Below are 23605 nucleotides of genomic sequence, written 5' to 3'. Positions count from 1 at the left end.
TCAAAGCAACAAAGCTCTACGAGTCATGTTAAAAAGAAATATCTACAATGGTTTTTGCAGTTTATATTGGTTCAAAAAACTGGATAAATGTATTTAAAAGCTCTAATTAATGATTATGATATTAATAACTATGATATTAGCTGCTGATTGTAAATTTGTATAATATGTAATGCTTTGCAAAAAAACAAAACAAAAAAAAAAAACAGAAAACTTCTCTGACCATAAAGAGGTCTGTTTTAATATATTTATCAATTCAGTTAATCATCTAGAAAAAATGAGCCTTCTGGTACCACTATAAAGTACAAAATAAGACTCAAGTTTCCTTATTGGCAAAGCCTAGAAAATTATTCATTATGTTGCCAATATACAGTATTTTTACGCTTGGTGGTTTTAGGCTAAGAACAATCTTTTAATTTGACTAATATGTTTCCTATACCTGTAAAGAATATTACTGAGAAACCCAGACGGTCTTAATTTGAGTCCATATTAAGAGCAAGGAGGCCTTTGAATTCTAAATATGTGATCGAAGGTCAAGAATAACAGTGAAAACAAGCTGAAAGTCAGTTGTTCGCTATGCCAATGCCAAAGAATGTCTGGAACACAGCATCTTCATCCATGATCTTCAAAAATGGTTTTCCCCTTCCTAAAAGATAAATTCCCACTAACACCCTTGACTTCAGCTCCTTTGGTGTGCACATTTATCTTTGTAAAATTGTGCGGGAAAAAATCCTTTTTACCCCTTTTGCATGTTGGTCAAGAAAAAAAAACTTGAAAGATTACAGAAAATGCTAGTTGGCAAATGAGCTAATAATTGTTTTGCTGCAAAACAAGGTAACCCCAACTGCAAAACCCCAACTGGCACTGCAGTTATGAACCTTCCATTATTCATTATCTGTACCTGGTTGTACTATGATAGTGGACAAAAATGATCCGACGGATCTCTGAAAAACAAACTGCTTGCCATAGATTTTCCAGCTTTGTCTTGCTGGAGTTTCATATCAGTGGCACTCTGTCCTGCATATGCCCAATAATATTACACTTAGACAGATTTAATTTAGTCATTTTGTATACACAAGTGTAAACAAAAAGAAATTGTGTTAAGTACAGGTCTCTGGAGTATTTCATTTTTTTAAATGCAGCCTTGATAAGGTAAGCAGCAGTGATAAAAAATACTGTGATGAAAAAGAAGTGATGTAAACATATGACTGTTTGAACATTCAGGTTTGTTTTGTTTAGTTTTTTTTATTATTTTTTATATACTTGAGCCCCTCTCAGGATTTATTGTGCTTGCAGAAATAAAAAAATAAATATATCCAGGCCAATTTACTCAAAAGACCTAAAAGTGCCAAAAGTGTAGGGTTTGGTGCAGTGATCTTTGTTTTTTATAGTTCTGTAATAAACCCCGTCTAGCTTTTTTTTATTTTTCCAATGTTTCTCTGTGCTTCAGCTGGTAGAGTCAATGATCAAACAAAGACTTTATTTTATAAAATACAGAAATAAATAAAAGGTGGACTCATCTCAAACATTCTGACTGTCTGCAGGTGAAAGAACCATTATCACCATCATCATCAGTATTATTACATTTTAAAATACATGGATGAGTTATACTCTATGGAACCAACATCTCTGATGATTTCAGAGCCATTGCTTGGCTAAAGTGCATCAGTGCTTTTATTTTGAAATGTCTTATAGCTGGTTTCCTGTGAAGCTCCGCACACCTCATACCGGAACTGGAGCGACCTAAAACATAAAGAGAAAAATTTGAGGTTAAACTTTGAGAACAACAGGAAGGTCAGCTCGGATCGCATTGAGCTCTAACCGCGCTACCTCACCTTGTTGTGACCTAACCCCTGACCCAGGACCAGCCCCACCAGAGAGTTCAGGAAGTTCAGTCCACAGAGGGCGGCCTGTAGGGCACTGGTGATTCCCATAATGCTGAACAGGACAACATTCCACTGAACCACTGAGTGGGGTGCCAGACAGACCCCCGACCACAGAGTTTGGTTGTACAGGTACCCTGAGTGTCTGCAGGGAAAAAGACCCAGTCAGGAGACCCGATTGTAATTTCTGAGTTGGTTCTTTAAAAGAGTATTTCTCACATGTCAGGGAGGGGCTGAAGGGGGACACCCCAGGTAAGACCAGAGGATGAGTTGTAGAGACACAGAGGACCCTGAGACAGACCTGTGGCGCTGACCAGAGAACAGCTGGAGGCAGCCAGTAGCCCCACACAGGAATAAAGAGCCTGACACAACATCTGGAATACACACATATGTTAAACCATTATATGAGGAGTGTAAGGTTAAAAAAAGATGTGACTCGCTGCACCTTAACATTTCCAAACACAAGTTGTCCAGATGAATCGTCCAAGAAATCCATGGAGACGTTATTGCATTTAAAAAAATTTGTGAGTAGATAGAATAAAGGTATGCCAAACATACAAACAAAATATAAGGGCGACAGAGGTAAAAAAAAAACATTCGGCTCCACTTTGTGTGATACACATCCATGAAACTCCCATGATGCATCATCTTAAAAAAGTGACATGTATGCATCCTTAAACCAAAGAAGCAGTGGTGTCAAAACTACACACATTTGTTACTTAAGTAGAAGTATAGATACTGCAGTTTAAAAACACTCTGGTAAAAGTTGAAGTATCAACTTGACCTCTTTACTCAAGTAAAAGTGAAAAAGTATTTGCTCCAAAAACTACTTAAAGTATAAAAGTATAAAGTAACCTTAAAAAAACAGCCAGATGCCACTATATGAATTGAAAGCTAAATTTTTCGACTATTTGGAAAAATTCTTTGAGATAGGGCCAAAGATGAGGGAGGTCTTGTTGGTCTCCATCTCCCGATACGCTCTCGCCTGTGTCCGACCGTTCAGACATTTCAACATCTTTTTCTGAATCCTACATTGTAACATGGCATAGACAATTCACGTTTGCAGTTTGAAGAACACCTGCTTGCTTCTGATGATTTCCTTCAGCTAACCAATGAGTGTTTGCGTTAAATGACTCATCCAATTACACTAGTTTAGTAAATATTTATAATAAACATAAAACCGAAGCCAAGAGTAACCAGTAACGTTTGTTGTAAAAATGTAAAGAACAGAAAGTACAGATACTTGTGTGAAAATGTAATGAGTAGAAGTCAGAAGTAGGAAAAAAAATAAGTAATGGAGTAAAGTATAGATACCTAAAAAGTGTACTTAAGTACAGTAACGAAGTATTTGTACTTCGTTACTTGTTACCCTCTGCAAAGAAGCAATGAAAATAATAGCAAAATAACCACAATAGCTAAATATACAAATTCCCCAAATTAATATGAATTACCAATAATATTTCATAATTTCAAGAAAAGTACATTTAGCAAAAAAAACAAAACAAAACATAAAACATTAACTATAATGCAAACCAAGAAAAATGCAAAGTATAAATTCAGGCTCCAACAAGGAGAATAGGATAAAGACCATCTGTATGAACGGGCAGATGTGACGTCATGTGTTCCTTTATGGTTTAACAGTTCCTGTACAGATGGAGGCAGCAGGGCTCACCTGACTCCTGAAGGCGCAGCAGCCTCTAGTCTTGCTGCTCTGGATGAAGGCCCGTGCTCCGAGTAAAACCTGAAACCAAACAGCTGTGAGATCCAACATGGCCACTGTGAAAACATCCCAAACTCACACATGACCCAGAAGATCTCACCAGAAAGCCTGAGCCCCACAGACCCGTAGCCCAGGTAGCTTCTCTGGTTACATGACCTCCCAAAAGGAAGCGGGGCTTGAGTTCAGGAAGCAGCAGCAGAATATTGGACAGCATGCAGATGATCGCCATAGGAATGAGGGATAAGCCCACACATCGTAGACACCTTGACACACACATCTGTTAGCAAAGGGGGAAAAGATTCAAAGCTGGTGGATTAAAATGTATATGGCTCTGAAGAATAAGTTAGCAGATTCCCAACATTCCATGAACGAGGAAAAAAATCCCAAAGAAAAGGAGATGTTTGTTGTGATGTCACAACTAAGCAGCCAATGACAGGGGACACACTTTAAACCAGCAGCAAATTTGAAACATATTCTTCTTTTTTTTAAGTCAGTCTTCTTGTTCTCAGATTTAAAAAAGTTTGAAATCAGGAATAAACAATAAAAAAACTGATTATACCCTTATTTTAAAATTTGTTGCCAAATTTCAGGTTTCATCCCCAAGGTATTTTATAGAAAGGCTAAAAAAATCAAATATTTCTGAATTTTCAGGTGAAACAGAAATATTACAATCAAATCTAGTCCGAAATCCCAACATTTTCTTGCTTATAAAGCTAAATATTAGTAGTCAAAATGTTTCTGAATTGTGTTTTCTGCAGAGGTTTTTCTCTGAATCAGCGTCACATGGAGACATAAAGAAAGAAGAACTCACCGTGAGGTTCGTCTGCCCGGTTTAGACTCTGAGAGGAACAAACGGGCTTATTTATGACCAAAGATAAGACGACACGCCTGCTGTCTGGGGACAGGAAGGACGACCAAAACAAGGAATGAAGACAGAACTGACCTGAGATCAGTCTGAGGACAGGAAACCAGAACTACAGCTGAAGCAATAGTTCTAACTATAGACCACAATGTCTTGACCAACAATAGATGAAAAGATTAACAAAAAATTATGAACATGTGAAGGGAAAAAATCTGAAAGATAACAATGGTTATCTTTGAGAATAGGACTGAAGAAGTACCTGGTTTGATTTTTAGACACCTGAGGACAGACAATGCAGTGGACATGTAGACACCTGGGGCATGACCTATGGACAGATCATCAGGTGGACCTTTAGAGAGGGATGGGCCAATAAAATATGTCTTCAAACTGAATATGCAATGTAAATCCCTTTATTGTCCCACAACAGGGGAAATTGGTTCTCAGCAATCAGAGGTTAAGGGTTTTGCTGAGGAACCCAGAGTGCAGGCTGTGGGGATCGAATCAGATACTTGCAACCTTCTCAGAGCACAAGCACACTGCTCTAACCACTAGACCAACCAGAGGGGGGTTTACCATTAGGCAACACTAGGCAGATATCTAGGGCCCTGAGTTCCTGGGGGTCCCACAAAACTCTGTTTATATGTATAATTAATACAACTATTCCTGATTTGTACACATCAATAGTATTTTTCATAAAGAATCCTTTCGCTAAAATACCATTAAAATGCTTAAAATATTAAGCCCCCCCCCATCACAATAATATTAAGCCCCCCCCCCCCATCACATTGGATCAGTCCATTTGCTGCACATGTTCAGAAAGGTCCAAACAGACAGCAGCAAACCCTTTGAAAACAAACAATGCGAACAGCATTGTTTGTTTTGAACAGTGTTGCCAACTTAGCGCTTTTGTCACTATACTTAGTGACTTTTCAGACCCCTGTACTGTTTTTATTTCAAAAAAGGACCTGGTGCCAAATCTAGCAACTTTTTTCTTCTACTGGAGACTTTGACGACAACATATAAAGGCACCCAACTCTGCTCTCCAGAGCAAGTAGATTGGTAACCCCGCGCCCTGCTCTCCTCTATCTTGTCTGTTGTCATGATTCATGCAGCTATTATTTCATAAAAATGAAAAATGGAGAACAGATAAGCAGATCATGGTTTGTCTACAGTGAAAAGAAGGACTTTTGCTGTCACCTTTTTGGAAACACAAGAAGGAGCAATCAGCTAAGTGAGCTTAGTGACTGGAAAAAAATCTTTCATTCCTGAAATAAGAGGGATGAAACGTAGAACAAATAATGTATAATCGGTCTGTTTTCTGTGTCGTCTTCTCAAATCAGAGGGCCCCCTGCCTGTCTTTGCCTAGGAGCCCAAATTTCCTAAATCCGCCCCTGAGGCCAACACTCCCCTGGGACTGAGTACAAGTGTTTACAGTCTTACCTACTTGTCAACACCGAGTACAGACAAGAATGCTACATAAAAGCATAGCCATATTGAAGAATATTGATTACCAGGCTTTACTTCAGGTTTTAAATCAGCCGAGAAACAGTAGAGGGGACTTTTGTCCACATTAGGGAAGCACGTCTTGACAGCTATGGTCGACCTCTTTGTTTTGATACTGTGATCTACAACAAACATAGAAGTGGTATCAGACCAATATCAGTGGTATCAGGTTTATTAACAAGCATGAGTGGTTAACAGTGTATCAGTTCATCTATAACCTCCAGGTAGATCTGATTTAGGTCTTATGAATAACTTAAAGGGGAACGCCATTTTTTTTTCACATCGGTCCCTTGATTTTACATCATGTTCTACTCACCCATATGAGTTTTGTTTCATTTGGAGCCGTTCTGAAGATATTTGGTTTTGTTATATCCAAGTAACGTCTTCCTATGGGCAAACGACTTGAAGGCAAAAACTAAACTGTTCATAATTTATTCTTTATGGTACACCAGCATTCATAACATGTAGGCGAATCACTGTCCCCCAGACATCCACGGTTATATATTTTATATTTATATATTTTTAAAACAAAGCGGAGTGTATATGTCATCAGTGCGCGCCGGCTACCGTTCATTCATCCTGTCTGCTGAACTGCTGCTAGATTTACTCACATGCCTGGAAGATGTCTAGTGCTACTACCACAGATGATCTCGCTCTCCAAATGGAATCGAACGATTCAGATTAGCTAGCCGAATGAATATAAGGGATAGAGCGTAGCCGCCTTGTGTAATGTACATTGGTTAAACAAAGTTTCTTTTTGAAAAAAAAAAAAAAACTCCAGTCCGGTTTAGTTTGTGCCTTCAAGTCGTTGCCCAAAGGAAGACGTTACTTGGATATAACCTAACAGAATATCTTCAGAACGGCTCCAAATGACACAAAACTCATATGGGTGAGTAGAACATGATGTAATAACGCAAAATCAAGGGCCCAATATAAAAAAAACAGTGTTCCCCTTTAAGTACAACCTAAGAATAGATCATGCAGTAAATCTGTGAAGAGGATGGACCTGTGGACAGGTCAACAGGTGGGCCTCCAGATAGTTCTGAATATGGCTTAAGGTAATGTCTCATGACAGATCAGTGAATGAACCATATGGACAGGTATCCTATAGTTGATATGGTGTGAGGGTCAATGGGTCGATGCAATCTGCTGGTTTTCCTTAGATAGAAAACTATAACCAGTCTGACTGTACGATCGGTTTGAATTGTATCGGTAAAGTGCCGTGTTGTGAATTGGCGGTACTATATAAACAAGCTGAAGTGAATTGACAGACATGAGGACAGAACTAGGGACCTGTTTGTTGTTTTTGGACTATTTTGTAGATGTAGTTTGGATTTCTTGTCTAAAGCTGTTCAGGCAAGACAAAAAGCAGTCTACTACAAGACTCTTGGTACCAACCTTCTGTCAGTTTATTGGTATATGAAGGAGTTTTGGTAATGCCCTAATTTATAAGTGGCTGGAGGAGGTTTGGTACCTGCTGTCAGAACAGAGCCACTTTGTTTGCATTATATGCTGAAATAGTTGACTCAGAAATGTGCTAAATCTGCTGTAAGAGCATTTCTTTTGTATATAACTTTAGTTAAAAACACCCAGAAGCAGGTCGGTCAGCATTTGTCAGGGGTCTTAGCATTCAGGTGGACACAAACTGTCTCCGTCAGGACAGCTGCTGGTCTTTACTTCTTTTTTCCCCTCTATTTTTAGTTCTTCTTAAACAGAACAACTTATTTTTGCTCTTCTGATTCACTGCAGGACAGCAAAAACTCATAGGGAACTGGCTGATGTCTCATCACTGCCTAGCGGTGACATAATCCAGTCCTAGCTAATATCTCCAGGTCCTGCAGGTTAAAACCTTGGACCAGTATTCAGAGAGAACAACATCTGCTTAGGTCTGAGAGAATATGTGGACCAGTCTGGTTTTAGTTTTTAACCAGTAGCATTGATTCTTTCTGCCAGCTGATCAGTGCTGTCCCAGAGGAAGGAAGGAAGAATCTGTCTCACACAAACCAACAATCAGAATGATGCTTAAACCTCCGCATTTAGTTTCAGTTTTAATTTTAGACCAGTGATGAAACTTTTGTTTCTGTAATACAATTTGCATCAGAGGTTCTCTTAAGACAGTGTTATACTAAAGTGAGGTTTTAGGACTACAGGGTAATTCAACTTTAACCTGAGCCTTCAGCTGGTTCTGCTCCACTATATTGGAAAGTTGTTCTCTCAGCCTCTGTTGTTTAATGGATCCCTGACACTCGATCTGACATCACACTGAAACCTCAGGACCAGTATTTGACTCAGAACCACCGCCGACACACAATCCCCCATTGTTGAGAACCAGAACACCTGAGGTCCTCGAGGACTGTGTTTGAAGGATTCATCTCAGACGTCAACATGCAGCTCATCAGGGTCATATGACCTGTCGAAGGGTAACCACAGAAACCACGTCTATGTGACAAATGCTGTAATACATCACACATGAGGGGAGGTTTTTAAAAAAAAACATAAACGTGAAAAACATGTTTACACTGTAAGTTTAATTATCCAAGATAAAATCTGAGTTTATTCTGGGTTCTGGACCGGTTCAGGGTGCGGATCCCACATAAGTGGTGTTGGATATGAACACAACCTGGGCAGAAGCCCCCAGTAAAACTATTCAGACCTCATTTAAAACATCTGTGTCATTTTTGGTTCCAGTTTGACCTTTTTTTTTTAGTTCACATAAGAAATTCTTTATCAACTGAAGAACTTTTCCAGAACTTGACTGTTTATATTGATCCAGTTTAGACATTTGATCATAATCATAATGGCAGCAGCTTGCGTCTTTACCAAAATGAACAGAATGCCAGAAACGTGGGTGAATCTGTGCGGAGCTTAAATTTAATCCAGCCTCATCATAAATCATATACATCTGCTGCTTTTAGTACATTAATGTGACTGTAGGAGAAAGTTTCTCTGTGGCACAAAATTAAGCTCAGTAACTGTATTACTTTTATCTCCTGCATAGGAGAAACCAGCATTTAAAGTTTTTGCTCCAAAGTGCATATAATTCTGTGTATTCCAAAGGTTTTAGACATTTTCAGGTTTTATAAACTCTTAAGTTAGATATTGATCATTTTCATTGGCTAAATATTTACATTTTTGTAATCGTTTACGGTTTTTGTCAGATATATTTATTTCAGTTTGCACATGTGAACACAACTCCTCTATGATTGCAGAGAAAGACCAGAGAAGCAGCTCTAATAAATCTCATTTAAAAGTCTAACAGCTATGTTACAGCATTCATATAAAAAGTCATCTCTAGATAAAAGCTGAAGGGGAAAATCTCAGTGTCGCCTCCTAGTGGTTCAAACCTTAAGCTGCTCATGGTAACCATGCAACACTATATTCTCTCACCCTTACAAACATCTTGGTTCCACCGATAGGTTCACTTTGGGGGCCGGTTGCAGGTTTTTCTTGGTGCCTGGTGGGATCGATGACTCAGGACATTCAGAGAGAAACCTAAGAATTTTTCTCAGTAAAAACTATTTGAAGGATATAATCAAACCAGACCCGCATGGGCCAGCCCCATCAGAACAGGAGAGGAGGAGCCTAAAGATGGATTGAAGGAAGGAAAGCAGCAGAAACTAACAAGAACTTTATTGAAAAAAATAAATCAGTTATTTTTTTACTAACAGAGAAAAGCAGGTCAGAAAATGTAAAGGCAGCAGGAACACAGCCTCCCGGCAGGTCCTGACCATGATAGTGTTGCAAAGCACTTAACAGGGATTTTATCCCTGAAGGCATCGACTTTTCTTCCTCTGTTATAGAAGTAATGATGCTCCTGCTGCAGCTGAGGGGGCGGAGCTTCATTTAAACCCCCTAATCTGTACAGAGACAGGAGATCAATAACCATTTGGATTATTAAAAAGCTTAGTTTTACCAACGATTAAAGGCTTTGCACACTCCAGAGAGCCGTCTTCCTTGGTGTGATCTAATGCAGTGCGTTGGGTTCACAGTCATGATTTATCACACAACTGCTGGCGCTGGGCACGTCAAAAACAAAAGAAAAAAAAATGCACTTACAGGAAGCAAAAACCGGTGATAGAATCTGATCAGAGGTCACCTGGAAGTGTGGTTCTTTCAAAATAAATTGTTTTTATTTTCTGTTTGGGGGGGAAGCAGCTGAGCAGGAGGATGAGCAGCTTGGAGAAAAGATCTCTGTTAAAGTGGTCTGTTTGCCTCTGCTGGATGAAGAGGACGATGAGCTGAGGGAGGCCCTTCTGGTCGAGGCCGACCGAGGGGAAGAGGAGCTGATGGAGCTCCTGGAGGATTTATGGGTCCTGCCTCCGCCTCGTCCTACTGGGGGTGTCTGTGATGGCCCCGCCTCTTCTGTCTCTCCTTTCTGGTGGCGAAGCTGGTAGGCATCGGGGGACCCTTTGCTCCGGTCTGCTGCTCTCCGTCTCTCCTCCTGATCGAGCTCCTTCTGAAGGAGCAGAGCAAGGCGGCGGTCCTCCTCCTCCTGCCGCTGCCTCAACTGGAGCTCCGCCTCCCAGTAATTTAAGGGCCCCGCCTCCACAGGTACAGGGGAGGAGACCAGGACGCCTTTGGTGGTCACTTCCTGCTCATCTGCAGCGTCTAGCTCAGAGCTCTTCCTCTTCGATGAGGATGGTCTTAACTGGTCTGATAGCAGGCGGGGTCGCTCCATGTGAAGCTCCGCCTCCAACAGAAGGATGTTCTCCTAAAAGAGAATGTTAAAATACATGCTGTCATGAATGAATATCAGCTGTAAGGACTGGAGGTGATGTTAAAACTGACCTTATTGGTTATATAACTGGGGGCGGAGCTTTGAAGAGTGGAACGGGGAGACAGGAACCTGAAACAAAGTTAAACATGTCACTTCCTGTCAAACAGATCATGTACCTGAACCTGAGAAACAGACAATGAAAAAAGGTTCAGCTGCTGGAACCAGGTTCAACCAACTGAGAACCAGTTTGATATTTTTGATAATTGATCTCGTTTGTTTCCAGTCGATCCTTCCTATTGTGGCCACCTGACGCTCAGAGCGGGGAAGTTACAGGCTTCACCAACTCATGGAGGCTTTATAAGACCTTTATAAATTAAATTTAAGACCGCCACGATACAGAAATGTACAAAAGAGCAGCAGCAATTAACTCACCTGCAAATATTACTTTATTCATCTTTACCTAAATTAACATCTTTACTAAATTAATATATACAATAACTGTGGCAGTGAGCATGTTTGCTAAATGGCCATATATAATTATCTTTTTTCTTATTTATCGTTTTAAAACATGACCTTTATTTTAGTAATGAGTTCTCTCCAGATAAACTCTACTAGTCTTAACTGGGTTACATATGCCGTTAAGATTTTCTTCCAAACTCCTCAACAATAAACCTGGAAACAAGGTTAAGATTAAGCATCTGTTTCATAGATTGCACTGTTTCAGTACCGTTTAAAGTCTACGTTGTAATGTAGCTGTGTTCTGATGACGACACAGTGATCCTTAATAGGAAATCCAGAGCTTTTGCCTCTCCAAGGCAGTCTGGTGACACCAGCAATAGTGCTGTGGTTTTTCTATAACCACAGCAGTCTGACTGTTAGCGGTCATGTCTCGGGTCATTCACATGAGGTTTGATGCCTTTTAAATGAGAATCGACACCCATAGGCCTAAAGTTCCCGCTTTTAAGAATAGTGTCTTTAAATTAGCTGTTAGAAGTGCTTTTAGAAGCCTTTAATCAAGCATTAAAAGTTTTGCTTTTAAAGCCTAGCGTAGGTTAATGCTCAGAGTCCGATCTCTGCTGATGATGTCGAAATATGGCGACGCTATTGAGACAAACTGTTTTTTAACAGTATACAAGAATCAAATCTTTTCTAGAGTTTTGATTTATTCTTATTACCTATATTTTCTATTATTTCAAGTTTCTTTGGTGATCTAAGACTTAGCTCTTCCATTTAATAAGGTGAAAAAAAAAAGTTTCTGAACTTCTTGTACTTTTATTGAGATTTGAAGGGAGGGAAGGACAAATAGAACATCTTGGAGATTTTAGAAAGAAAACCAGTTATTCTAGTACTGTAGAAAACAAATGGTTGTTGTTGACACAAAGTTAAAGGCACACTATGCAACATTTTTCAGTTAATTAATGTGTTCCATATCGTTTTGGATGATTAAATGAGTCATTTCAGGTTGAACAAAGGTATTCTCGGCCGCCCTGGTGGTCTGTGGGGGAAATACCGCACTTGCAATTGCAGGAGCACCGACCCGCACCCACAGGCTCAGAAGTCTCGCGAGAGTCAGTCTTGCTTTACGGCGAGAACTGCTACACCCCCCAGTTAAAAGCATTCTCGTTGCTAGCACAGTGGCGATCTTTGTGCAGTTATGCTACGTTCACGCAGCAAAAGCAGCAAAATCGCGTCTGCTGCTTCATTTTTGCTGCTTATACCAGTTAGTTCTGACGCACGGCTGAAGCAACTTTGCTGCTCTGGCTGCGCGGTGCAAAAGTGTGTCTGACGCGCGTTGGGCGGAGCTACCCTATCCTTTCTCTGCCTTGCAGCTATATTTGCTGTGATCAGTGGTAATAAAGTAGTTTTAATATGTTTTTAAGTGAGAAAATACACCTGAAAACGTAATCAGTGCAGTCAGTTCATTCAGATTATTATCCTGCTTTCAATATTTTTTCTGTCGGAGCCGCTCAGACCCCCACATACCAGCGGTGCGCCGACAGTAGGGATCCCTTCATCAGCAGCCTCTGGCCGGGTCGCCTCCTCGCGGTTCACCGCGGCAGCTGGTAGGTGTTTTTTATCTAAATAATCCAAACTGCATATTCTGCCGGCAGATTTCTGCATTTTAAGTTAATTTAGGCGTCAATAAACTGTTTAAAGAGGAGAGATCATAGCCTCTGATCATCAGCGCTGTGTCTCTCTCCCTGCGTCAGCTGCTCAGACGCGCTGCGCCTGCTGCTCAAAACGCGCCGCGGGACGCTGCACCTTGACGCGCGTCAACCATTGACCTTGCATGTAAACTCGCTGCTTCTGTCGCGCCAGCTGCGGTGTGAACGCAGCATTAGTCATTCGTTGCGTTCGCCTGTCTGCTAAGCTCAAAACAACCGCGCCTGGCTTGACGGAGAAACCAGGAGAACAGCTGTGCATATTTATGACAGTGCACTTTTACTTTCGCCCTCTGGGGGGAGCCTCGCTGGAAAATCAACACCGGTTGCATAGTGTACCTTTAAATGTTATGTAGCTTAATTTGGCTAACTGACAGAGCTAAACCAGGCTAACCTGTTAGCGACTGAGCACAGCTAGCCACAGCACTACAGAGCTCTGCCATTTATACTATTAGTTAACCAAATACAGATGTTTTCAGTTTCGTTACCCATCGGGTAAAACTTTACCAATCATTAGACCCACAATGGGGGCCGACTCAGCACACGGATGCTGCATTATGTTATTACCGTTGCCATGTGAAAATATAAAATAAAGTTTAGACAAAATAAGATGTTAAAAAAATATAACTTCTATCATTTTTCATGTTAAAAGAATTGGAATGGCGAATCGACAGAAACTGGAGTCCAAACGTTTTAATTCCTTGGCCATCTTGAACTTAAAGACCTACTAAAAATGATTTAAGACTTGATAACTTGGTGAATTTAAGACTTTTTAAGGCCTTAAACTTACACCTTTTAGAACTTTAAGAGTTCAAAATTATGCTAATTTTTTTTAATTTACAAATATGAATGAGGCCAAATCATGCTTTTGTCATGTAAACAGAATTCCTCTCAGATTAGGCAGAAAGCCTTTACCAAAAATCTCTTTATTCTGCCCTTTTCTGGATGAGATGTTTTGGTTTTTAAAGTACCGGTTATCCTGAAGGCTGCGTTCCCATAACCAGCAACCATGAAAACCAGTTCGACTTAACAACGATAGCGGCAAGGAGAGCAGCATGGATAGAGAGATGCTGAGTAGATGCGGAGGTAGAGAACAAACATAGTTCATACAAACCATGTATGATCCTAGTTATCCCCACAACAAAAAGAAAATATTTGTCATTAAATTAAGCGTTCATTTCCGCATGTTTTGCACCTATGAATTTACTAATAATATAGCACACGCACACATGTAAATCAGAGCGGAGCAGGATGGGAGGAACAGCGGAGGCTGTAGGCTTTGCTTTGCGCATGAGGTCTGGAACGGAGCGGGGCGGTGACAGAGGATGTGGGATTTAGGTGTTAAAAGTCGTAGGGAAATCGTATTTAAATGTCAAATCATTCTGGCTTAAACATGTATATAATTGTACCCTGTATCAGAGCATTTTGTCCCAAAATTTTGAAAAATTTCCCCCCCGGCACCTTATTCAGGCCAGTTAGTTATACGTCAGCTTGTACACCTAAATTCCGCCAGTCATATATTAACTGTCATCTGTCAATCAAATTATTTCAGTCATAGCATCTTGATTCATATGTCGCAGCTAATAATCGCAACGGTTAAAATCAGAAACATTTCCTTTCCCATTGAGTTCTGTCCCAGTGTTCACGGGGATGGACGTCTGTGTCTTCAGCAGCCTTAAGCTAACAGAACTGGCAGCGTTGCGAGGCAAGGGCTCATACATGGACGGCTGTAAGCCTTCTACACCAAACCAAGCTTCTGGCGCCCTGGCGTCCTCTTCCACAGCATCTTCGTCCCCGCTTTCCTCCTCTAAATAAAAAATGTATGATGGTGGAGACTCATCCACGACCTCCGACACAAAACTCTCCTCCTCTTGCATGTTTCCTCTGTCCATAGCGTTCCTTGACAGTGTCGTTTCTAAGTCACCAATTTAGTGCTAATTGGTCCCAATGGAATTTCCTATTGGGAACCTACTAGCACTAAGTTGCTAAATGGTTAGCAAGATGCTTCCAAGACACCGGCCACAATCAAACTTGTGAACCTTCTGCCACAACAATCCTGCCCCTTAATAAATGACCAAGCACATTCACTTTATTCACTCGTGTAAAGTCGTGCACCACTCGGGGGAATTCAGAAATGCAACGATTGGAGCAGCCGCTCCCCCACGACTCTAAAGCTTCTTGTTGGAATTGTTTAGACAGAAAGCTCTGATCGGCTGACATTCATTGCTTTTAAAATGGGGGCCTGATGGAAATAAAAAAAAAAATTATATATATATATATATAAAAATTAATTAAATCAGATTACTGGCTATAAATACTTGCTAGCAGTAATTAATAAGGATGGGAATCGAAAACCGGTTCCTGTTCAGAACCGGTTCCGTATTTTCATCGTTTGGCAGCTCGCTGAACGATTCTTTTTTCGATTCCCGCAGCACCAGAGCCTAAAGTGCCGGCTCTGGGGAGCACGACTTACATCACGTTTTTTACGCAAGTTACGCACACGGCGTTCAGAGGGCAAGTACGGAAGACAACGAGCTGCGGTCACTTTGTGAATCAAAGCCCCGTCTTTCCTTAGCCCAGAGGGTAGATCAGGAAATCCAGCTCTATAAAAGCTTGCCCTCCATCCCCTGCAGGGATAGCGCCACACTGTGGTGGTGGAACAAGCAAGATACGCTGCCCTTGCTATCTGGACTGGCTGAAAACTACCTCTGTGAACAGGCTTCCTCCACCCCGACCCTAGTAATTAATCTCCTACACCCGCCCCTCAGGTGTGACTCACCTGTCCATGTTTCCTACAATGACGTCCTTCTTCTTCACTGGAGGGGTGTCGGGAACCTTGAGCTTTTCTTGGGAATTCTGTAAGGGGGTTAAGACAACTTAACATAACCCAAAACAATTGATGTCGACATTAGTGTGTATTAGTGGCATCTCTGACCAGCTGGCAGCTCAGCTGTTTGGCCAGCTGCTCGTCCTCCTCCTTCCTCCTCCTCTCCTCCTGCAGTTGCTGCTGCTCCTCAGCGAGAAGCTTCTGGATCAACTCCTCACTGGCTTTGCTCTCCTCTTCATCCTGAGTCCTCCGCTCCTCCATCAGCTGACGGGAAACAGACAGTCATGTGACCTCATTCTGCATCATCACCCTCACCGCTCCAGTTGTTTCCAGAAACAGAACAGCTGCTAGGAACCAATTTACCTGAAGCACACAGAACTCACACTTGGACCGAAACTGGGTCACGTCTGTTGACACCGTTACCATGCCAACACCCAGAGTTGCAGGCATGTTTATGTAAACCAGAAAGGTTTTCTGTTTCTTTTTTTTGTTTTTTTTTTTTAAATTAAAGTTCAACATAAACAATTATCCTCACATCACAATAAGCCAGAATGAACTGACAGTGAGCCTCAGTGACTTCTGGATGGATGATCTTTTCCATCCGTTCTAATAAAATCCCATCCTGACCGTACCTTGGTCACCTGATCCTCGTACTCCTGACGCAGCTCTCCAGGAGAGCAGACTCTGGGAATGGGCACGAAAACTGGGAAAAAAAGGAAACACACAAATAAACATGGTTCTGTTAGTGATGCAGAGCTCAGGTTGATGTCAGCAGCTGTCTCTGATCTCCGATCAGTGTTTCACAAACCCAAAAATGCTTCTGTAGGGTTTGCGGAATCAGTTTTCTTCCAACAACTGAATATCTTCACCCCTACATCCTCCTCTCACTCTAATCACTAATTAATACCATCAGTTGGTTCCCTGCATTTGGGCTGTAACAGAGAAGAACTGTGCCTGGATATGGAAACTGGTTTATCAACTTAATTTATTCTCGTAATGTTATGACATTAATTCTTGTAATGTTGCGACTATTCCCGTTGCGACTTTATTCTCCTAATTTTATGACTTTATTCTCTTATTTTTACAACTTTATTGTCAAAATAGGAAGAAAAAATCTCTAGCTTGGCCCTAATACTCCATCGTATTTTTGAGTTTAACTGAAACTGATTCATTTCATTAACCACCTAAAAAGCAGCAGAGTGATCTCAGCATGTTTATGTTGACTGACCTTCTAAGCATGTTAGAAAACAGCTTCACAAACCACAATTGAGAGCTGATTTTTGATCTGAAAACAAAAAACAGCGCTCAGAAAACAAGACGGCCATCTCTAAATAGAACCAGACCATCTGGCAATGCGGTAAGGTGACAGCTCGGCGTGGTCAAAGTCCAACCGACAACAGACAAAAAAACCTTGTATAAAATCGGAGTTACTGGCATATAAATGTAAAAAGAAAATGTCAAATAACATGACTAAACACATTTAATCAAACTGAGCAAAGGCTAAGCTGCAGTCCAATGCTCCTCAGCCTTGTGGTGTTTTACCAAACATTCCTCTATACTCCACTCGCTCAGAGGATCAGAATCCAAACCCTTGCTCAGCTTTTCTAGTCTTCATATTCTCCTAGCTTACCTGCGCAGTCATCCTCCTCAGCCTCCTGGCCGCTCAGGCGCCGCTGACACTGCAGAGGGAAGAAGGTCTGGATCTGGTCCCACAGCTCCTGATTTACCAATGTGTTCTTCTTACTGTTGAGCCGGGCCCAGGTGGAGACCCGCTTCCTGCACATGGGACAGCACAGCGTCGCCTTATCCACCGACTCCAGGAAGCAGCTCTGAAACACAGACACATGATAGGATCAGGCGTGAGACAGCAGCGCTGGAAAGGTTTTAAGAAAATAAACCTAAAACAGAAATAATTTAGGCTTAAACCGACAAAAAATATTTGGAGCCAGAGCGCCACCTGTTGGAGACGACAGCAAGTGGCCCTCTGAGAGCAGCTAATCAATAGTGATGGTGAGATAAAGCCTTATGAGGCATGGAACCATTTGGCCAAATTGCTTCAATGATCCAGACATTTCATGAAGCCTCATGTGAACATGTCACCACCTACTGGTGGAAAGCAGAACTGCAGTTACTTATATAATCTGATTTTTTTGCAATCGCTTTTCTTGTTTTTAACCCATATACGTTCCTTTGAAATTGTTAATGATTGGTCTGTATAATAAAATATTTTGTAAGATTTTATGTGTAAAATGTCTTGGAGAAAAGCACAGTTTTTCTGACATTTTAGTGAAATAATCTCAAGCAGATAGTGAAAGTGCAAATTGGGTGATCGATGAACAAAATGAAAGGCGTTAGTCAAAATACTTTTTCCAGAGTTTTTTTTTTAATCAGGTTGAAAGTTCTGTGTTCAAAAAATCTTTTGGTTAAACCAACCAATTTAACTTTGGCAGTGTTTTTTACCCAACCTATCTTTGTACTAGGGCAAACCAATACAAATTAGTCACATTAGCCAAAAAAAAAAAAAGTTTTATCGCAACTTTCAAAAAGTCTGATGTGGATCTTGAACCATCAACCTCAAAAGTGGAAGTCCATCTCTTACAGCTGACGACACTAGCAAGATAACAATAGATTCAATTTTGATCATTACATTGTTTAATCCAACCAATATAGTTTTAACCTACTAAATTTGTTGTTTTTCCAACTAATCTATTCTTAGAATCTATCCAAACTCTATCCAACTGACAGCGACTCTCCTACAAACTCCCACATCTTGACTGAATCCTGAGGCTTTTTAAATGCCTGTCGAAGTTCCGGGCAACCTGAACCACTTATTGAAGTGGTCACCTGGTATGGCGGGGCAATTAGGCTTCGCACGTCATCTATTTTGGCTCCTCCCCCAAATGAAGCAAACCTCGTTACGCACCTTGCGGAAACGCCCTCTCCAACACTCGAAACATGCGTCGAAGCCTGAGCTCATCTCATAACATCACTAGCAATCAAGTTCATGAACTTAACATAGAACTCTCGCGTTTCCGTAACCATGGTAACCTCAGCTCTAAGTGATCTCTTTGTTTCCAAGGAAACTGCAGCTTTACCTATAACCATTCTCAGTTCTCACAGTAATTTAACCTCTCTGTGGCCGGCGGTTACCTTGCAGAAGGTGTGTGTGCAGGGCAGGGTGACGGGCTCGATGAAGATCTCCAGACAGACGGGACACAGACAGTCTTCGCGGGATGGAGCCGAGTCCTTCCTGCCAACTTCCTCCACCTCAGAAATCGGAGACATCTTCCTTCTCCTCTTCACTTTTAATCGGGGAACAACTGAACACTGCAGAAGCAGAAACCATAATTATCCTCAGTGGTATAGTGACATGCGTGTTATTCAATACTGATCGGAAAATGTCTCTCTCAGCAACACTGCCCTATGACCTAGGATGGCTCGATTCTTTGTGTCTCTTCTAAAGGTTTATGCCGATTCTGTTCTGAATCTCTGCAAAGTTTAGCTAGGTCTGAGCTCTTTCAGTTCTTTTTCTATCAGGGAATGAAACATGGTTCCCATCGCTGGCAATGATCAGGCTGAGGCAGGATACATCGCAGACAGTCCACCATATAGGAACAACGAGACATTAACAGTTGTTTGTTTGGCATGGTTCTTGTTAAATTTGAAGTTGCATGATAATTTTAACTCTTATAATAAAGATGAGTTAAGTGCAGTTTTTTTTTTTTTATTGAAAGTTCAAAAATTTAAAATAAATGGAAGAAAAGCACAAACTACGAGACAACATCCTGATCTCAGTGAAAGGAAAAAACAAGAGCCCCAAAAGTCACAGTATTCCACCAGCTGAACTGGACCAGTCGGTAAGGAAATTATAACAGCAAATTAAATTACATCTGGATCTAAATTAGGGCTGCAACTAACGATTATTTTAAAAATCGATGAATCGGCCGATTATTTTTTCGATTAATCGATGAATCGGACAAAAAAAAAAATTATATTAACCTCTTTATTCCAAAGTAAACATTTTAGACAGAACAAACAAGCACACAAGTACAGGTTGCTCATTAACTGTACTGGTGCAATATGAAAAATAAATGTTTGCGTTAAAACTACGCAAACTTACATGAGAAATGTAGCTGTACATCCACAAAATATAGGGTACTTTGTTTCATAAAGCGCAAAAAAAGACATTTTTGTTTTTAAAAGCCCCTAAGGGGTTCAAACAATAGGCCCCCCCATTTCAACAAATTCTTTTTTTTTAGACTAGAAGAGTTCTGCCTTTTAAGACAGGAAAGTATAGCAGTTAAAGTTGCTACTTGAGAAAATACTGAACCATAGAGATAAAAATAGCCCTGTGATTCAAATTATAAATTGTATTTGGAATAAAAATTAGAGAACTAGGGGTGGTAAAACACACATCCTCCAAAGACTGATATTTACATGGGAATGTGGCAGATAATTAATTGACATATTACTGATCTTGCTAGATTTTATTCTGTTTTACTTCCATAAATTGCAGGATCTTCTTTTCTTTATCTTTGCCAGAAGATTTAAACTTTAAAAGCCTTGCCCTCATAATTTGCAAGTTAATTTATTTATAAAGAAAATATAAACGCTGCTTAAGCTAATTCAAATGAAATTAAAAGTAAAATAAGTAGCCAACCTTATCACTGTCTGTAACCTACTAACAAGGTAAGGAAAGCATCAGATGAGCTACCTGAGAAACTAACGTTACGTTTCCCCACTTTAAACGAAACAAGCATGGTTACTCATCCTGCTGATCAGCTCTCTTCACTGCCATTGAAGGCTCCAACGTGTTTTCTTTTCAGGTGCTGCGTCATAACAGTGGTGCTACCCTGCCATGTTCATTTGTTTTGACAAAAGTTGCATGTTACGACTTTTTTCACTTTACAAAGCGCAGGCTATTTTAACTATTGTGATCAATTTGCGCCATCAATCCCGGCGCAGGCGCGCTTCATTTGCAGTCTGGACGCTGAGGGTTAACTCCTCACTAAAATCCTGCGGCTCTGACTGCAGCGCTGAGAGGGATTCCTGTGGGAGAGGGAGAAAGGCGTTGGGATGGGGAAGGCGCCCCACAGCAGGCAAAAGCCGCCAGTGACACCGTAAAAAGTCGCCAGATTTGTCGCTAGTCGCTTTTTTGAAAAATAGTCGCTGGAGGGGTCTGAAAAGTCGCTGAGTTGGCAACACTGCAATTGCGGCGCTGACTCGCTCCGCCATATTTTTTTTTTCTTCCCCCGGATGACAGCGGCGGCGGATGACACATTAATCGCGCGACACAACTAATCGATGATTAAATTCGTTGCCAACGCTTTTAAAAGTCGATTTTTATCGATTCGTTGTTGCAGCCCTAATCTAAATCATTAAAGTCGTAGGAAAACGGCTGTTCCAACCGCCAAGTGGTGTCCGACTTTACACGAGTGAATAAAGTGAATGTGACTGCTCGTTTATCAAGAGTTGCGGAAAGTTCACCAGCAAGTTTGATTGTTGCCGGTTTGTCGGAAGCATCCTGCTTACCAGTTAGCAACTTAGTGCTAGTAGGTTCCCGATGGGAAATTCCATTGGGACCAAGTAGCACTAAATTGGTGACTTAGAAAGGACACTGTCAAGGAACGCTATGGACAGAGGAAACATGCAAGGAGAGTTTTGTGGTTTTCGGATGTCGTGGATGAGTCTCCTCCATCATACATTTTTTATATAGAGGAGGAAAGTGGAGACAAAGTTGTTGTGGAAGAGGACGCCAGAAGCTTGGTTTGGTGTAGAAGGCTTCCAGCCGTACATGTTTGAGCCCATGCATCGCAACGCTGCCAGTTCTGTTAGCTCCACGCCTGCAGGAGACACAGACGCCCATCCCCGTGAACACTGGGACGGAACTCAATGGGAAATGAAATGATTCTTATTTCTTATTTCAACTGTTCGTATAAGCTGCAAAATATGAATCAAGATGCTATGAAAAAATTTGATTGACAGATGATCGTTGATTGGCCAAATTTAGGTGTACAAGCTGACGTATAACTAATTGGCCTGCATAAGATAATGGGGAAAAAAACACAGATTTTAAGACAGAATTTTGTATAACAATAGAAATTTTCTAAATTTTGCGAAAATATCTTCTGATAAAGAGTACATGTTTAAGCCAGGAAGATTTGACATTTCAATACGATTTCCCTACAACTTGAAGAATTATTGTAGTTACGTAGCCTCAGTGTGAAGGTACAATAAAACCTGTTAAAGGGCACTATGTGCAACACATTTGAAAAGTTAAAGGTTCCTAAAATTCTAAATATTATCAAAGTAAAGTACTTTTACCGAAACCATGTGCAATATCAATGTGGCAAATTTGTACTAAATCTTTTTTTCCTATCTGTCATCTGTATTTCTTAACTAAAGGATAAGACGTGTGTTTATCAGAGAAGTAAAGAAAGAGTCCCCCTTTGTTAATTTAAAAATTTCACCATTATGGCTTGGTCTGCAGCTGAATGGGCTACACCCTAACTCAGAGACCCAAAGTCATGCTCACAACTTAGATATCTTTGATTCAGAATGACTTCATCTGTTTGTTTACAGTAACTGCTGCTTTCTGCTGAATTGTCTGAATAAGAAATACAGTGGTGTGTCTCTGCATGGATGGGTGGGATCATTGTTTAGTACCAGAGGAACTAACAAAACAACGAGGGTTGAAGAACTAAAGGCTTTCTTCAATAAAGACTGAATCCTAAACGCACAAAAGAACACTACTTCAGATCCTTCCCCCCAACAAACTGAATAAAGGGGAACAGCCATGCTGTTATATTTAGCTTCTAGATCAGTTTTCAGTTCTGTGATTGTTTTTTTCCCCCTTTTTCTCAAGCAAAGCAAATTGTAAACAATAAGGTTTCTTTGGGTGGCTATATGTGATTACATAAAGTTTTATGGTTCTTATAGTCTGATTTTGTAAAAGAAAAAACAGTTTTGCCACTGTCTATTGACAATAAAGGATATATATATATATATGTATGTATATAATTATTACTGATAAACTTCAAGTGACACAGTGTAACGTATACTCTAACAGCTATCAAACCAATCCAACACCTTCTGGACTTTCTGCAGTGATTGATTAACTGCTGCTAACACCCGTTCAAACAGCTCTGTCTGAAGCTAACGGCTGTTGTGAAACGTGGCGACGTTCCTGTGGAACAAATTGACGAAAATAGAGAATCGTTTCCTGTTGTCATTCCGGGCCCAACAGGCCAGAGTCCGACCTCACCTGCTTTAGATCCAACTGAAGCTAACGTTAGCAGGTAGCTAGCAAGCAGCTGGCCCGAAATTTAGCAGCTAACAGGCCTCAGATATGAGCCTCTCCAGGTGCTCAGCCTGCGTGTGTTCATCATTTAGCCTGAGTATTGTAGGTTCGGTTCAGTTAAAGAGGTCACACAGTTGTGGGCTATATAAGTTAACAAAGCAAAACTGACAGTGAATAAACCCGCCTGAACTGACTGGATGTGCGCATGCGTCGTCTCCCTCTCCTTCTCTTCTTCTTCGTTGGTTCATTAGCACTTCTGGGCCCACAGCTGACCTCTAGAGGTAACCGGAGTCAGTTCAAACAGTGGAAAATTATCGAAGTAAATTACTACTAGTGTGATGAACTGAGGGTACCCAGGATGTCCAACCAATAGATTTATGACAGAAAGTGATTAAAATTCTTCAAAGAAAAGTAATTAAGAATTTATGATTTAAAGCTACAACTGTAAGACGGAATATTAGGGCCAGGCTAGAGAGTTTCTTTTTGCTTTTTACTGCGAGAATTAAGTCATTAAATAACGAGAATAAAGTCCTAACATTATGAGAATAAAGTGGTAAAATTACAAGAAAAAAGTCGCAACGAGAATAGTCATCGAATGACGATAATAATTCATAAAATTACAATAATAAAGTAG

At 40.7% G+C, this 23605-nt stretch overlaps 2 protein-coding genes across 3 annotated transcripts; both read right to left on the bottom strand.

Moving 5' to 3' along the window:
- Positions 1–1566: 1566 nt before the first annotated feature.
- On the bottom strand, positions 1567–3978 carry LOC119783347 (transmembrane 4 L6 family member 5-like). Its single transcript, XM_038284824.1, has 5 exons — positions 3701–3978; positions 3553–3621; positions 2100–2254; positions 1833–2025; positions 1567–1740 (listed from the first exon to the last, which is right to left on the bottom strand). Exons 1-5 carry the CDS (start codon positions 3875–3877, stop codon positions 1720–1722), a joined length of 615 nt encoding a protein of 204 aa, XP_038140752.1. The 5' UTR covers positions 3878–3978; the 3' UTR covers positions 1567–1719.
- Positions 3979–9578: 5600 nt separating this feature from the next.
- Positions 9579–23192, bottom strand: rnf168 (ring finger protein 168). 2 transcript variants are annotated; one of them, XM_038284875.1, is made up of 8 exons: positions 22936–23192; positions 18822–18998; positions 17302–17500; positions 16304–16374; positions 15780–15935; positions 15624–15700; positions 10754–10811; positions 9579–10676 (listed from the first exon to the last, which is right to left on the bottom strand). In XM_038284875.1, the coding sequence occupies exons 2-8, from the start codon at positions 18954–18956 to the stop codon at positions 10095–10097; spliced, it is 1278 nt and encodes a 425-aa protein (XP_038140803.1). In that variant the 5' UTR covers positions 18957–18998; positions 22936–23192; the 3' UTR covers positions 9579–10094. The 2 variants fall into 2 exon arrangements, with proteins under 2 accessions (XP_038140803.1, XP_038140804.1); XM_038284876.1 differs by having other exon boundaries at positions 23166–23186.
- Between the last annotated feature and the right edge of the window lie 413 nt (positions 23193–23605).

Source organism: Cyprinodon tularosa, unplaced genomic scaffold, assembly GCF_016077235.1.
Source record: "Cyprinodon tularosa strain WSP-4 unplaced genomic scaffold, ASM1607723v1 ctg203, whole genome shotgun sequence".
NCBI classification, from domain to species: domain Eukaryota; kingdom Metazoa; phylum Chordata; class Actinopteri; order Cyprinodontiformes; family Cyprinodontidae; genus Cyprinodon; species Cyprinodon tularosa.
This window is presented reverse-complemented; position numbering and strand designations above follow the sequence as displayed.

Excerpts from the sequence above, each read along its gene's own strand:
- LOC119783347 (XM_038284824.1), bottom strand. The coding sequence starts at position 3,877 with ATGTGTGTGTCAAGGTGTCTACGATGTGTGGGCTTATCCCTCATTCCT. Across the intron at positions 2,255-3,552 it reads GCTGCGCCTTCAGGAGTCAG|ATGTTGTGTCAGGCTCTTTA; the intron begins GTGAGCCCTGCT and ends TGTGTATTCCAG. Across the intron at positions 2,026-2,099 it reads CTTCAGCCCCTCCCTGACAT|ACACTCAGGGTACCTGTACA; the intron begins GTGAGAAATACT and ends TTTTCCCTGCAG.
- rnf168 (XM_038284875.1), bottom strand. The coding sequence starts at position 18,956 with ATGTCTCCGATTTCTGAGGTGGAGGAAGTTGGCAGGAAGGACTCGGCT. Across the intron at positions 17,501-18,821 it reads GCACACACACCTTCTGCAAG|AGCTGCTTCCTGGAGTCGGT; the intron begins GTAACCGCCGGC and ends TCTGTGTTTCAG. Across the intron at positions 15,701-15,779 it reads AACAGCTGAGCTGCCAGCTG|AATTCCCAAGAAAAGCTCAA; the intron begins GTCAGAGATGCC and ends ACCCCCTTACAG.